This window comes from Glycine soja, chromosome 20 (genome assembly GCF_004193775.1).
Source record: "Glycine soja cultivar W05 chromosome 20, ASM419377v2, whole genome shotgun sequence".
Taxonomy (NCBI): Eukaryota; Viridiplantae; Streptophyta; class Magnoliopsida; order Fabales; family Fabaceae; genus Glycine; species Glycine soja.
The window spans coordinates 47,643,525-47,659,903 of NC_041021.1; the positions used below are offsets into that span (position 1 = coordinate 47,643,525).

The 16,379-nt window shown below is 32.8% G+C and overlaps 2 protein-coding genes across 2 annotated transcripts; both read left to right on the forward strand.

Annotated features, from left to right (window-relative positions):
- Nucleotides 1-3,277: 3,277 nt before the first annotated feature.
- Nucleotides 3,278-7,761, forward strand: LOC114403414 (actin-depolymerizing factor-like). The gene is made up of 3 exons (XM_028366371.1): nucleotides 3,278-3,435; nucleotides 4,386-4,651; nucleotides 7,271-7,761. Exons 1-3 carry the CDS (start codon nucleotides 3,406-3,408, stop codon nucleotides 7,419-7,421), a joined length of 447 nt encoding a protein of 148 aa, XP_028222172.1. The 5' UTR covers nucleotides 3,278-3,405; the 3' UTR covers nucleotides 7,422-7,761.
- A 2,357-nt stretch (nucleotides 7,762-10,118) lies between these two features.
- On the forward strand, nucleotides 10,119-16,158 carry LOC114403120 (cryptochrome-1-like). The gene is made up of 5 exons (XM_028365879.1): nucleotides 10,119-11,535; nucleotides 12,196-12,417; nucleotides 12,677-13,383; nucleotides 14,251-14,905; nucleotides 15,828-16,158. The coding sequence occupies exons 1-5, from the start codon at nucleotides 11,226-11,228 to the stop codon at nucleotides 15,836-15,838; spliced, it is 1,905 nt and encodes a 634-aa protein (XP_028221680.1). The 5' UTR covers nucleotides 10,119-11,225; the 3' UTR covers nucleotides 15,839-16,158.
- Nucleotides 16,159-16,379: the final 221 nt, after the last annotated feature.

Genomic DNA, 16,379 nt, shown 5'->3' on the forward strand with positions numbered 1-16,379 from the left:
CTGTCTATTCATTAAGCACACAATTAATTAAAGTCTTCATATGTTACCATCAAACGATTTCTACTTTCGATTCTTTACCAATTATTTTCAACCATTAATTAGTAATTCATCGAGATTTTTTAATTATTATTTTATTTAAATTTTTCTTTGGCTGTTTCTTAGCCTGTGTATTGTCTGCGAAACTTTCTTTACGACTAATCTACGACTGTAAGAGAACTTGGTTAACTTTGAGAATATTGATAATTAAATTTAAATAATTGACTTCCACTGGTCCATTTGGGATATTCTTTGTGGTTAATTTTAAACATGGGAAACTGTCTGATTTTTGTTTGCTAGCTGTGGAAACTTAATCGTGATGACGAGTATTATGCTTGTGGACTAAAGTTAGGACACGAATTAAAGAAAAGTTTACGGGGAAATGCTTTTGATTCTTGACTCAAAACATAGAAAGTTGGTTCAAACGTGTGTTACAAGTGTGATGGAAATTATATTTTATTGTTATATTATTATGTTATCAGCCTAAAATATTGATTCAATTTTGAGAATTTATCTTGTTGGATATGGACCGTCATCTCGTTAAAAGAATTTAAGTTCAATTTTATTCGTCCCAACAAAATATTTGGGATGAAAATTCATTATAAGCATTCATCAATTTAATTATGGAGTCGGACCACAAGAAACATGAGCATGCAAGTTCAAGACATGAAGAGTGACAGAAAAAAAATGTACAAGTATAGGAAAAAATTACTCTATAGAAGTTGATTGGAGTGAGAGAGAAGAAAAATATGCTTATAAAAATGTCTTTTTGTTCAAAAGTTTATAGGAGAAAAAAAGGAAAATGAAGGGATTTAAATTTTCTTTTCCCCACCCTTCATCTCCTTTCTTACGTTAGGAAATTCAGAAGAGATGAAAAATAGCTTAAAACTATTATGAATACTAAATTGTTAATATTCTTTTTTTTTTCATTAGGAAATTTAGAGCAGATGAAAAATAGTTTAAATTGTTCTCAACATAGTAAATTGTTAATATGTTGATAGAGTCTAAACAAATGTATCATGGATTGAGCAATCATTAATACAAATATACCATGGACTGTTCAATCCTTAATTATATAGAAGTTGTGCGGATGAATGGTGGTTCAGTGTGACATGGATGTTTATGAATCATAGCGATGCACGTGGGTGGGTGGTTAGGTGGCAACGTGGTGGTGAATTTGGTGCAGTGCAGAGGTGGAATGTGTTGGTCATGGAGGTTTGCTTGGGAGAGGAAGGATAGGCAGGGAATATTAGGAAATTAGGGGGTACACCAAGCAAAAATTGGAGTGCTTTAGGTAATTGTCTAAAGATGTACGTTTAACATTTTTTTGGTGAGAAAATGTATGTTAAACATAACAATAGTGTAAAAGAAGTTTATAAACGGGCCTATGGCCCAAGAGAGAGAAAAAAAAACTACACAGAACGAACAACGGGGCTGAAAGCTCCTACTTTATCAGCAACACAAATCATAGTAATAGGCTATTCTTCCTATTTTATTTATTTATTTATTTTTACATTTTGGTTTATCCTCTAATGCGAATTGATTTTTTTAAGTGATTAATTAATTTTATAAAAAAATAAAACATCCTTATAGCCAATAAAAAACAAAAAAATTACTAAATTCATACGAGAAATCACGGAACCTTTATTCGGTAATGGTTAAATACTCCTTCCTTGAGTGCATGTTCTTTTATATTTTTATTATCATTATTTTTTTCTTCAAAAATATCATTTTCAATCCACATTTTTTCTGGTAAGTAAATGTATCGGAAATTAATTTTCGGAAACAAAATGCCAACTGCCACAGCAGCAAGGAAGTTGTTAATATTATGCTTCCCAGGTAAATCTGATGAAATCTTCAGTATCCCGTGGGAGTGTTAACCAAAACCAGTGTCTCATAACTCATATTTCATCAGGACCTAAATATAAACAATAAAAAATAATAAATTTAGAACTAAATATTAATTATTTTTTATTTTATTTAATGATAATATTTTTATTATGTTTTTCATTTAATAATTTTTTTTCTTGTGAATCATTTATTTTTATTACTATTATGAAGAGTATTTTAAAAAAAATAAATTTTAAATGAAATTCTTTGAATTAAATATTATTAATTGAACTTCTTAATCCATATATTTGATAATTAAATTTATTTATATTTAGATATGGAGGGAGTAAGTCATAAACAATGTTTTCTTTACATGAGCATGAGCTTCTGATATTTGTGGTTTTATTTATTTATTTATTTATTTTTTACCTTGATTCACGTGAGTCAAAACTCAAAACTAAATGTAAATGGAGTGTATTGAGTCTTTTAATAACTTTACTAAGTAGGATTGCCTCTCTATTTGTCATTTCTCTACACAAGATCAAACGTATCCTTAAGAACTGATATTTAAAAATTAAAAGAAACTACAAGTTATAGTATTACCTAAAAAACAAAAACATATTTAATTTAATTTATACCATAGTTTATACCTTGAGGTAAGTTGTTTCATAGTTTGGAATTACAAATTTGAATATGTAATTTGGTTAAATACTTATTAAGGAGATGATAGTTTTATCATTTATAACAATTATTTCTGACTCAAATAAACTTAGCTCTTGTAAATAAATATTTATGACAAAAAATAGTTTATAAATTGTTAATTTTTTTTGGAAAATGTAAACTCACGAGGTAGGCCTTTACACCTTTCTTCGATGTGGTAGAAAGAACAAAACGACGATTCCCACTGTTTCTTAGGTGCGTTTCCTTTTTGTCGTGGTTTCGGTTCTCCTTTCCTTTGGTTTTGCTTGCTGGGGCGGGGCGCTTCATATGGAGAAATTTTTTCACACTTGAAACATAGTCTTTTTTGGAAAAGTTAATTTTTAGGAATTATGATTTCTGTCACAAATATCTATAATATAATGTTTGATCAGTTTTAATATATATTTTTTAAAAATAATTTATGTAAAAGCATATAATCAAAACTTTTTTTCTATTTAAAAAATTAAATTCCTATCAATATTTTTTGTAAAAAAATGAGTTAAAATTAATTTTCAAAAATTATAATTTTCTGAATTTTTTTATTAGTTACGTACTAAATATGAAAATCATAATCTCCCACGTTAGAATTGATGGAAAAATAAAAACTTGCCATCGAACAAACCACTCTTCCAATACTTTTACCTTTCCTCCAGGAAAGCGATGAGAATATATACCTTTTTTTTGCGTTTACTAATTTTATTTTCTTTACACATAAAAAAGATTTTTAACCATTTTTCTCCTGCCAGTGTTTTCTCCTTTTCTTCTCTCCACACAATTTCTCTCTCCTCTCTCTCTCTACAAATCCTTCTTTCTTTCTTCTCTTCGCTGCTCACTGTAGCCATGGCTTTCAGAGTAGGAGGAGCGGGAGGGGTAAGCTTTTCTTTTGCCTTTTCGCTTCCCTGCTGCATCTTTTTTTCTTCTTCCATATTTTCCCCCCTTTTCCCTTTTTCTTTTTGCGCTGTCTCGTTCGGATTTTGCTGATTTTAGTCGCTAGTACAAATTCTTGGTTCTCAATTGTTGTCCCGCTTTGTGGTTGGTTCCTCGTATTTTGAGTGTTCTGGTTTTTTTCTTGTTTTGAGTGCAATATCATTGTTTAATCACGAGTTTTTAGCTTGTCACACTCACTTGACATTAAATCGATGTTTATCTCTTGGTATACATACAGCTATGAAGATATTGCCGATGATTTTTTTTTAAAAAAAAATAATTTCGTTCGTATTAGTGTCTTTTGTTTGTGTTCTGGATGCTACTATTTTGATGCATTTGAGTTTGGCCTGGTATATGTTATGTTTTCAGTGTATGTTTGTTTTGCTATGAGTACGCCTTAGAAATTGAAAATGAGAAGGTCTTCGTTCTTTTTCCCTTGCATTAAATTTCAATGAATCAAGCTAGCTAGATCATATGCTATCAAGTGAAAGTTTATTGAATACTTTATTCCTTCCTCATGCATGAAGTTGCTTTGAGTTGCAATTAACTTTAGGGTTGCCTCTATCAGAATTTTCTTCTAATCAAGGGTAATGGATGCATGATAAGCAAGCGAATTTGCCAGTTTTGAGATTTTTTTACACACATACTCCATATGTATCTTGTGACCTGAAGTGAAGTAAGGGAACTTACATGAGTTAGGAGTGTGCGATTGTATCTCTTATTGGATTGTTGTATTTTGTTTTTGTGCAGTGAAAGAAAATAACATTTTGTTTTTCCTGATTGATTAGATTCATTTTACTGGAAGAACATTATCATTATTATTGGAAATATGGTTAAAGTATTGAATTTGAAAAGGACTAGTGTTTAGAATTTGATGTGTGGCTTCAATGTAGGGAAATGCCTCTTCTGGCATGGGTGTTGCTGAGCATAGTGTAAACACCTTCCTGGAATTGCAGAGGAAGAAAGTTCATCGCTATGTGATTTTTAAAATTGATGAGAAAAAGAAAGAGGTTATCGTTGAAAAAACTGGAGGCCCTGCTGAGAGCTATGATGATTTCACTGCATCCTTGCCTGAAAATGATTGCCGATACGCTGTCTTTGACTTTGATTTTGTGACATCTGAGAACTGCCAAAAGAGCAAAATCTTTTTTATTGCATGGTTAGTCACTTAGTTTCTTGTACAACCATAGAATTGCATATTGTATTAACTCATTAATTTCTGTATACACTGCTTTACATGTGTGAATATATTGCACTTGCATATCTTGCTCTCAAGTAATTTATCAAAAAAAAAAAAAATCTTGCTCTCAAGTCCTGAAATACAAATTATTATCATGAATATTATGATTTTGCTCATCATGAGTTAAGACAAAAATCTTAGAGTGTATCATGAATATTATGACTTTGCTCATCTAAAGAAGCATATATGGGTACAGTGGAAAGCAGATGCATAATGTAAATTCTGTACAGTGATGTTATTCTCTAGTATATCTACATATGATTCCAATCGTTTACAATCTTAATTTTTTTCTTCTGATGGACAAACATAGTTTTATTAAAATGAGTACAAGGGTACTCAAACCCTCTACAAGGACCAGACCAAATAAATCAAGTGCAGGTCCAAAACTAACAGCATTGTCTTATACAAGTAAAAGGATCAATGTACCAATCAGAATCTATTCATCTGGAAAACCATGATCGAGATTGAGCATTTGTGAGATCCCTTAACCCCACCATATCAAAGGCTGAGTTTTGGAAAACAGTCTCATTTTGCAACAGCCATATTGACCAAACTACAGCATGCTAGAAAATATGGCAAGCCTTTTTTACTTAATTTCTCTAACCATACTTCCATGCTGAAGATAATGAAATTTGACCATGATGAGGCATAAATACAGAAAACCCAAGCCAAATGTAAAGTAAAGACCTCACATGATTAGAGACACGAACACAAAAGGAATAAGTGATAAGAATCCTCCTGATGAACATTACACAGTTCACAATAGAGCCCATGTAAATTGTCTATGATTCCCCTCCCAAATAAAGCCAAATGAGTAGATAGTGAGCTTTATCTTACTTCTGGATCCAATCTTTCCTCTCATTTTTAGATAGTGAAATGTAGGAACATAAATTACACAATACTACCAAAAGGTTTTCCTCCCACACAAACAATTTACCCCTTCACCTCCATTACTAACACCAAACATCCCCTAGCTGCTCACCATGTCAATAATGAAACAGTCCTTATCCTCTGTAATTAGAAACAACCTAGAGAAAGAGGCTTTGAGGATTGATGAGCCTAACCGTGTATCATGCCAAAATTTAACCTCTCCACTCCTCTTTACTTTGAGAGAAAACCATAAAGGGTTAACATCTGTAAAACATTCAACACTACATAACAGTACTCATTGAAAACATTCGACACTATCTTAATATAATTAATATTCTATTCTTAATAATACCTATTCTTATTCTTCTTGTCATGGCCTATCCTAAATACACCAGAGGCAGAGGACTCAAGAATAAGTATTTTAACAAATTCTTAAATCTGAATTGTTGCATGTATTTAAAAGACAGACTTATTTTGCATTCTCTCTTGTGTAGCAATTAAATAGACTTCTGTATATTTCTTTTCATAAAAAATGCTCAACAATTTGTTACCTAGCTTGTAGCTGCTCCATTGAATCTCTCATTCTAGTTCTCAGTGTGTTTTGTTCTTTGGATTGTCTAACATTAGATCATTACTTACCTATATCTTTACCAATCATAAATTTTGCTAGAAAACTATACAGAGAATAGTGCATAAGTTTGAATAATTGAACTGTTTTCTCCAGACTCTAGTTATTGGAATTACATAATTTGAAATGAATTTCCTTTCTTGAAGTCACGGGATGGAATCTAGATTTTGGTAAAACTGTCAAGTATTTAAGTTTCTCTTTGTTTATTATGATTTGGAAAAAAAGAATAAACTTAGTATAAATGGAATGTGTCGAGTCACTGGTTGGCATGAGAGGTTTGTTGTTTTGATGGTTTGTTTTTTGAAGGTAGAAGGACTTCTAATCTTTTGATTTGGGATCTGAGTGATATTTGGTATGTGCAAGTTTTTTATCAGATGGAATCGAACAAAACTTATTACTGAGGTAGGTACATATTGTTATATTTTCAAATGGAGTAGTGGCATGCTGTAATGGAATTGTTTAGATATTTTCAAGCAAAATTGAACTTCAATTACTCTAATACCTTGTTGAACTGGGGACCGTATGTAAGACTATAAATATGTTTTCCCTCTACTAGACTTATCCACTGGTATGCTCCTTCTTCGGCTTTGAGACTCCTTTTTTAGCTAATTAGTTGTTTTTTCCCCCTATTTCCAGTAGTTGATTATGTTTTGTTGTCCTCACTAAACGCATGCGATAGTTTTCGATTACCTTTCACTTCACACAAACTCTTGTGTCAAATGTCTGCATATAGTAACCATCTTCTCAGCCATTTCTTAATTTTTGTGCTTATTATCTTTTCGGTGTTTTGATTATTTTATACATTGAGCATGTGACAAGATAGACAACCTTGAAAGAATTGTTGGGACAGTATCAAAGTATGATTCAGTTACTTTCTACTTGCAATTGAATATGGAGAGCTTATCTTGACACTTACGGAGAAAATTCACCTTCTATTTAATGCTGTTGGACTAAACCAGAGGAAGCTTCTCTTAAATAATTTGGCACATATGTTATTGCCTTTATTCTGCTTTTCAGTTTCTGAATTGATTATTTTACAGGTCTCCTTCAGTGGCCCGCATTCGCCCGAAGATGCTATATGCAACATCCAAGGACAGGTTCAGAAGGGAGCTGCAGGGCATCCATTATGAGATTCAGGCAACAGACCCAACAGAGATGGATCTTGAAGTCCTCAGAGAACGTGCAAACTGAGCAGTCACCTACACAAGAGGCTCGTGTCTAGGTGATGTAGTTAGAATATCTGAGGCCTCAGGGAATGATGTTGACTGATGATACCCTTTAGTTTTTCTACTATGATCCCTGTCTGTTTCGACCTATTTCTCGTAAATTAACTGACTTGTCATTTATCAAGTAAATAACCTGCACCTGTGAAGGCTGATCAGGGGTTCCTGCCTAAGAAACCCCACTGCAGGGGAATTTATGCTTTTCCTTATTGCCATGATGCTTCTCAGGTGCAGATTAATACAGTAATCGCTATTGGAAATTCGACTTATATTATATGAATTTCAAATGGACGCAATTGGTGAGTCTACTTTGTTACATGCAAATCCAGTTATGGGTTTGTTTTTGTTGCATGTTCCAGCGTTGGAACATTTGCTTTCTGAGCCACTAGGTATGGGAACTAATGTAAACATGGCAACTTAGGAATGATGGGAAATATGCACGGCAAACAGTATAATAGAGGTGTTTAAAACTGAAGTAAATCGTTTTAAATCTTCAAATAATTAAAGAAAAGAGAAAACTAAATTGCCTGTTATCCCAAAAAAAATTGAAAACTTCAATTTTTATTTAGGTTTGTTTTGTTTTTTTTTTTTTATTTTTATTGTTAAAATGAACTAAATTGAATCAAACAAAACTTTTAATATGACATCTTCAACTTATTTTTTAAGTGTTCTTTGAGTCAAGAGTTTTTGTTTTTTGTCTTCTAAGGATATCATCCTCCCCTCCAAATTTTTAATATCCGATTTAAGTGCTCTTTTTTTTGTAAGGGTGTCTTCTCCGTAAATTGTGACCAACAAAAATCACACTTTTTCATATGTTTATATTGTTTTTCTTGTTATACTTACATATTTGATTTTCTTATTTTGAATTATACCTTTAATAAATGTCATTTTTAAAAATTGATCAAAATTTTAATGATTATTAGATTTTGCATTGTGCTAGCTTATGTTAAAGTAAAAAAGAATTAAAAGCTATATAAAATAAATAAAATTTAAAAATCGAATAATCAATCTAAATTAAACTAAAATATTGATTTGACTTGGTATAATTTTAATATTATATTTATTAAATTAAACCCAACCGCACCACAACACAAATTACATGTGAACTAGAAAATATATATATTTTTCCATATATTTCAAATATCCCTTCATCTCTCTTTCTTTATCTTTTCTTTATTTATTTCACTCTCCCAATATTTCCAGAACATAAAATGTCGTCGTGGGCTTGAATTAATTTATAAATAAGTATGGATGATCAAGTGGCCTAGGCAGATTGGCACCCAATGATATTATTATCCAACTGCCCGTGGCTCCACAGCATTATTGCCCAGTCCCTAGCATCTTTCCCTGCCTTTTTTATTTATGTCTTATCTCAAAAGTTTGAGCATATATTACTATTTTCTATTCTCCAAAGTACTATTTTTTTTTTCTTCTGTTAGTATTGTTTTGAAGCATGGGTCCTGTGAGTTATTCTAGGTGCATATAATGCTAAACAATGAACTGTAGGCATGATAGAATTATAGTTGCGTTGCGTCATTAATTTTAACCCCATCGGGCCTCCCCTATCTGTAAGTGTCTCCACAGATTCAAAGAATTTCATGTCTTAAAGTTAACGCTAATCATGAACGCAGTGTTAGTGGAGAAAACTAGTTTTAATGGAGAATTTTTGATCATCAACTATCTTTTATTATTACAGGTACTATATTTAACAATTGGCACTACTTGCAAAAGCTTTCTTTAAAGTTTAGGTTGACGTGTATGAAAATATTCTTTACAAATAGGTGTATCTCTTTTTTTTATTTATTTATCAGAAATCAAACACAAGTAGAGAATTTCCAATAATTCATAATTTTACCAAAAAGTAAAAAAAAATGACGGACAATGGAAAAAAAAAGAGGTTTGGATTTTAGGGGGCGAAACAATTGTGTTCATAATGTAATTTTACTAGTAAAACTTATTCATGAAAACTAAATTTTCAATCGTCTGATTGATAACATGTCGTTAGTGGTGGTCAGTTAAAAAAAAAAAAGCAACTTAGGTCGATAAAAAAATATGTTTATAAGAAGAGAAAAAATATATATTGGCCTATAAAGAAAAACTTACGGTTGACGGTTGGATCCAAAGTTAGAAAATTATTCTGAAAGCAAATTTTTTCTTTCTTTCTTCATTTGGTGCATTAAAACTTGTTATTGTGCATTGACAAATCACTTTTCAAATTTTTTTTTTGGATAGATATCTTTAAACTTTAATTCAAATATACCTAACTTGGACAAATAAAATGATTTACATTATTATCACTTATGAGTGCATTTGTTTTGCTATATGCTAATTTAAGTAATAGAGATTACTCTTAACTATGTGATCTTAAATTTACATGTATAAAAAAATACAATTTAAATAAATAATTTTAGTTTGAACAATTCTCATAAAATTAATGAACATTTTTTGTTTCGTATTCCACGCATTGCTATTTGCAAGTTAACGTAATCCTCGTACACAAGAAGAAATTAAAAAAAAAAAAATCTTATTACAGTGCTTGCTATTTACTAACGTTGTTGCCATGATTGATTGATTCACTGATCAAAGTAAATCATACATGTCTTAAACAAAAGAAAAAATAATTTCAGTTTGATTGCTCTGATATGCAACACAAATTCATGTCATTATTATCTTTTACAAAGTCACAAGGTACAACTGTTGTTGTTACGCCCATCAGGTTTTTGGATTTATTGAGGATATTTTTATGATGTTGTGGTAAAAATTTGGTCCATTTTGATGAAGTTGTGGAAGCTGCTGGTAGCCCCTAGTCAGTGTGACATGTTCAATGTTCTTATCCTTTCGTCTCTGTTAATCATGCGTGTCTGTCTCCCACTATCATCAGTGCACGTACCTTGTGATCTTCCACACACACGTGATCACACGCCAATCATTCTCTCAAGCCTCCCCAACACACTTCCATGATTCATTCACTGTTGCCTCCTTTTTTGCCTATATAGCTTAAGGCTGGATTTTTACTTGATTTGGTGCTTGATTGTCTAATTATCTTCAGCTAAACTTCGATGGGGTTGTGAATATTAAAATATCTAGCCGGTGGGTATTTCACATCTCACTTATATTATAGTCCGAGTTTGAGGTGTGTTTTTTTAGGCTAGATTTGAAGAACTTTCCAGTTAGTTATCTCTTATTTTCAAGGATTATTTTATTATATAACATATTGAGTGGTTTGTGGATATTGTTCTTTAATTTTATATATACTTCTTTGCAACCTTATTATTCTTCAGTCGCTTTTGTTTGCTCGATTGAAAAATTTCCTCTTTTTCTTTGTGATTTTAACTGGTGGTCTTTAAATTGGTGAGTGAGACATGTGGGGATGGGTTCTCTTTGAGTAGGATTTAGGTTGATACCTCACATAAAAGCAAAGTGGCATCCAAGTTGGACTTCATGATAAGCTACTTGTTTGTTGGTCGACTTTGGTAGCGATTTGAGGCTCTTATACCCCCATGCTGCTATAGATATCTTTTTATTTTCCCCAAAAATCCAGATCCAATCTTTGCATCTAATATCTGGGATATCAATCTTCATATATTTTCTTTTGATAAGGATCTTGATTAGGAGAGCTCGGTGTTTTTTTTATATTATTATTGGGGGCGTGAGAAACTTTTTTTTGGAAGGCAAGGGTGTGTGAGAAACTTGTTTTAAGAAGAAGCTACTGAGAGCTGTTATATGAGGTTCAAAGCTTTGGCTATGCCATGAAAATTTTGAATTATACAATATGGGTAGCAACAGGACTATTGTTTGGTTTAGAAGGGACCTTAGAATTGAGGACAATCCTGCATTAGCTGCTGCTGCAAAGGAGGGTTCTGTACTCCCTGTGTATATATGGTGCCCTAAAGAGGAAGGACAGTTTTATCCAGGAAGAGTGTCAAGGTGGTGGCTGAAGCAGTCTCTTGCTCACTTGGATCAATCACTGAAGTCTCTTGGATCCAGACTTGTGCTCATCAAAACCCACAGTACTGTCACGGCTCTCGTGGAGTGCGTAAAGGCCATTCAAGCAACAAAAGTAGTGTTTAACCATCTGTATGGTAAGTGTAGCTGGTGTAGATTTAACCTTCTGTTTTAAATGTTTTAGCCAATTTTGAACCTATCATATATTTGATGCCATTTAATGTTTTGGGTCTCCAAAAGTTGAAGAAGCAAGTAGGCTTTTTCTATTGATAATTTAGAGGAGGTTTAGGGCTGAGCCTCAAAACTGAACATATTGGTATGTTCACTAACTGACAATTTCTTGAGATGTTTTCTCATCCTTACTATTTTTGTTCATTTGTTCTGTGTTTCTGTTTGATATTATGTTATGTAAAAAATGAAGAGTGCATGATTGTCAGAGAATTCTAAAAAATAATGCATTGATTCTTTAAATGCCATGACACATTAAAAATCATTATATAGCAGGTGGCACAAAGTATTCATTTAAATCTGTATGTTTGTTTGTTGACTGTTGAGACACAAATGCATGTACACTATGATGCTTTACTTGTTTCAAGCATTCTAGCTCTACTACTTTTCTTTTGTTTCTCAAATCAATTATTTAGTTTATAGATGGCTGCTTTAACCAGTTGAGACATGAGAATTAAGTGGCACTAATAGGATTGCTTTATAATGAACAAAATAACTTCCACATATATTTCTTCACAGTTCAATGTTAGTTACCTGATCCATATTTCTTACCCTAATTATTCTACCAGATCCGGTTTCACTTGTCCGTGATCACAACATCAAAGAAAAACTAGTGGAACAAGGCATATCAGTCCAAAGCTACAATGGAGATCTGTTGTATGAGCCATGGGAAGTATATAGCGAGAGTGGACGTGCCTTTACTACCTTTAATGCCTTTTGGAAGAAATGCTTGCACATGCAAATGGATATTGTTTCAGTTGTTCCTCCATGGCAATTAATTCCAGCTGAAGGTATGATATGACTATATTAACACAATGCATGTTACTTTGCATTGATTGTTTCTCAATAATATGATTGTTGATATCGGGTTACTGCTAGAGGTTAAAAACTAGAAAGGAGGTCTAGTTCTAAGTCAATTCTATTATGGAAACTAGCAGAAATCTGATCAACTTCTTCTCTCTTTATATCAACCTGTCTACATACTGAATTGTGTACATATATGGACACAAAAAACATGTGAGACATTGTTTCTCTTCCTTTGGATGACAGGAAAAGTTGAGGAATGTCCACTGGAGGAGCTTGGTCTTGAAAATGAATCAGAAAAACCAAGCAATGCATTACTAGGACGGGCATGGTCGCCGGGTTGGAGAAATGCTGACAAGGCTTTAACAGAATTCGTGGAGCAGCATCTACTAGACTACTCCAAGAAAAGGCTGAAGGTTGGTGGAGACTCCACCTCACTCTTGTCCCCATATCTTCATTTTGGAGAATTGAGTGTGAGGAAAGTTTTTCAAGTGACACGTATGAAGCAAATATTATGGACAAATGAAGGCAACAGTGCTGGTGAAGAGAGTGTAAATCTTTTCCTCAGGGCCATTGGACTTAGGGAGTACTCACGCTATCTTTGTTTCAACTTTCCTTTCACCCATGAGAAAGCACTTCTGGGACACTTAAAGTTTTTTCCTTGGAATCCTGATGCTGATATCTTTAAGAATTGGAGACAAGGTAGGACTGGCTTTCCTTTGGTTGATGCAGGAATGAGAGAACTTTGGGCAACTGGCTGGATTCACAACAGAATAAGAGTAATAGTTTCCAGTTTTGCTGTGAAAATGTTGCTTCTACCCTGGAAATGGGGAATGAAATATTTCTGGGACACACTTCTTGATGCTGACCTTGAAAGTGATATCTTGGGTTGGCAGTATATCTCAGGAGGCTTACCAGATGGCCATGAGCTTGAGCGCTTGGACAATCCGGAGGTTTGTCATGTTTTCCTTCATTCAAAGGATTTACAGTTTGCTTGGTATCACTCAGATGTGATTATTTTATATTCCCTAGTTTAATTAATTTAAATTTCTGTACATTTTTTTAAGTTTATTTAATCATCATATCGTGTATAACATATCACTACCTGTTATACTATTTGATTTTACTGCAGCAAAAAATTCTTGTTTCCTTACCATTCCTCTCTCCTCATGTGCCATTTTTTGAGATCTAAGGAGTTTGATTATGCTAAACGTAATAGTAACACTGCATAAAACTAGAAGATATTAATTTTGTGTAGTGAAGCAAAAACTGACACAATCTGAGTTACCTTGATGCCAGTTGGAAAATAAGAGACTTACTTTTTCATATTTTCTTCAATTCATTTTATACCTGGTGAAATTTATCTGTTCATATTTCTTTTACCAGTTTTAAAAGGAATAATTCTCCAACAACCAAAGTATATCTCGTTTCTGTCTAACATGGATAATTTGAAGTTCTGTTTCATGTATTAGTGTAGGGCATGCCAATATATTTGTGTTTTGATATTTTACTTTGATTATTTATCTGATTGAATATCCATGGTTCTCTTAGTTCTTTTATCCATTAAAAAACTCTAGATTAATATTTCTAAGAAGAACTATAGTAGTTGAAAGATATCTTTTGCAAATATGCATATTTAACTGAGGTTGTTATAACTTGTTCCTTCCCTCAAAAAAAAAAAAAAAAAGAAAGAAAAAGAACCTATTAGCCTCCTTCATTGGATATATTACATCTATAAGGAGTAAATTCTACCGGTTCAGAGAATAGAAAAATAATCAAAATAAAAGTCAGCAGTCTCACATCTCTAATTTTGGTGACAGATTCAAGGGGTTAAATTTGATCCAGAAGGTGAATATGTGAGACAATGGCTACCTGAGTTGGCAAGAATGCCAACTGAGTGGATCCATCATCCTTGGGATGCACCGCTTACTGTTCTTAGAGCAGCAGGAGTTGAGCTGGGTCAAAATTATCCAAAGCCAATAATTGATATAGATTTGGCCAGAGAAAGACTCACTGAAGCTATATTCAAGATGTGGGAATCTGAAGCAGCAGCAAAAGCTGCAGGCTCTGAACCAAGGGATGAAGTTGTTGTAGACAACTCTAACTCTCTTGAAAATTTGGACACTCGAAAAGTTGTCGTTCTGGGAAAGGCTCCATGTGCTACTATTTCAGCTAATGATCAAAAGGTGCCAGCACTTCAGGATTCCAAGAATGAACCGCCTACGCGGAAGAGGCCAAAACATATGGTAGAGGAGGGGCAGAACCAGGATAACTCTCAAAATCATAACAAAGATACTGGCATGTCAAGCATTGACCAAGACATTTGCTCCACAGCTGATTCTTCATCATGTAAGAAGCAGTGTGCCAGTACAAGCTCATATTCATTTTCAGTTCCACAGCAGTGCTCCTCATCTTCTAATCTGAAGTGGCCATGGCAAGATCAGACTGACATGGAGCAGAGTTCAAGCAAAGATGGTAAGTATATTCTTTCATTTCCAAGGGAGAAAAGAAATGAAAATACAGAATCAAATTACTAAACTAAATATTGGATGGGTAGAGCCAAATAGTGTGAACTGTACAAGTTAACAATAACATTAATTAAATTAATAAAAAATGAAAAGAAAGAAAGGCTCCGGTGTATAGAAAGGACCTGCCCGTTTCTAAAAAAAATCATAGAAATGATGGAACCCACCCATTTTTTATATATGTCCTAAGAAACATCTTCACAAAAAGTTAATTGGATAAATGTTTGTTATAATATTTTAGCTGATCTAAGAAAATTTCAGAACTGCATTCATTAGTAGCTTAATTGTTAAGTCTAAGCTACAACTGAATACAACAGCCATGAAACTATTTAAGTCTTTGGAAAGGAAATTGCAACTGGATGGAATAGTTCTAGTTTCTAAGAATTGGAAATGCTAACATCGATACAGTAACAATTGAGCTGAAGAATTTAGAGAAGAGAGAGGAAGTGTGTCCAGATTCATCCATGCATCCACATACCTTTTCTTCCTTAAGTTTTCTCCCTTCACACATACATAACCAATTCTTTTTCTTCTTTGTTCTGTTGCTCATACGTAGCATAGGTGACCCCAATACAGATTGAGTTAATTAGGTTCCTCTCATCAATTTCGTAGCCTTATGCCACATGAGCAGTTTATCCCATGATTCTTAAGTTTTGTAATTATGTTTTGGAACTGAGTTCATTAGTGCATAGTAGTTTATAATTTATTAGTATTCGTATTTTCTTTAACGAGAAAATCTTGAATTCCATTAACTGATTCACAACGAGGTTCTTTTTATAATTATTATGATTATTATTATTATTTGACACAATTTTTTTTTTTTTACTTTTATATCTTTGGTGTGCTACTAATAAATACGAATTTCAATGCAGGAGCTATGTGAGGTTAATGTTGTTCTTGTTGATAAAACCAGTAGCAGCTACATTACTCACGGAAAGAAAATGGTGCCATATTTAAATACTGCAGTTTGTTTAGCCCATGCTATCAATCAGTTGTGTAATAGGTTATGAAATCCAACAGGAAGAACACGGATTAAAACAATAGTGAACATTGTATATTATGAACTTGTGCTGATGGGCTGGTCCATACACATTCTGACAAGCCCGTAATTACAAACTATATAAACCAAATACTCTACACAATGTATTACTCTGATATCACTTGCATTTTATCCTTATTACTCGAGCTTTTTTTGCTGCTCAATTACTCAATTTTGTTCAAAATGTTTTAAACCATAACTGTAAAACTAGTGCAGCCTTTCTTAACTTTGTTAGGATTTAATTCAATCATGTGTAATTAAAAGTTTTAGAATTTCACACTCTTGATAAATTTCATTTGTTTAAAAGGTTCAGCTGCTTCATTTGGGTTGGTAACACAAATCTAGAGCAAGGAAAAAATCTCATATATATGCTTTCCCATCAAAA

Excerpts from the sequence above, each read along its gene's own strand:
- LOC114403414 (XM_028366371.1), top strand. The coding sequence starts at position 3,406 with ATGGCTTTCAGAGTAGGAGGAGCGGGAGGG. Across the intron at positions 3,436-4,385 it reads GAGTAGGAGGAGCGGGAGGG|GGAAATGCCTCTTCTGGCAT; the intron begins GTAAGCTTTTCT and ends GCTTCAATGTAG. Across the intron at positions 4,652-7,270 it reads AAAATCTTTTTTATTGCATG|GTCTCCTTCAGTGGCCCGCA; the intron begins GTTAGTCACTTA and ends ATTATTTTACAG.
- LOC114403120 (XM_028365879.1), top strand. The coding sequence starts at position 11,226 with ATGGGTAGCAACAGGACTATTGTTTGGTTTAGAAGGGACCTTAGAATT. Across the intron at positions 12,418-12,676 it reads GCAATTAATTCCAGCTGAAG|GAAAAGTTGAGGAATGTCCA; the intron begins GTATGATATGAC and ends TTTGGATGACAG. Across the intron at positions 13,384-14,250 it reads AGCGCTTGGACAATCCGGAG|ATTCAAGGGGTTAAATTTGA; the intron begins GTTTGTCATGTT and ends TTTTGGTGACAG.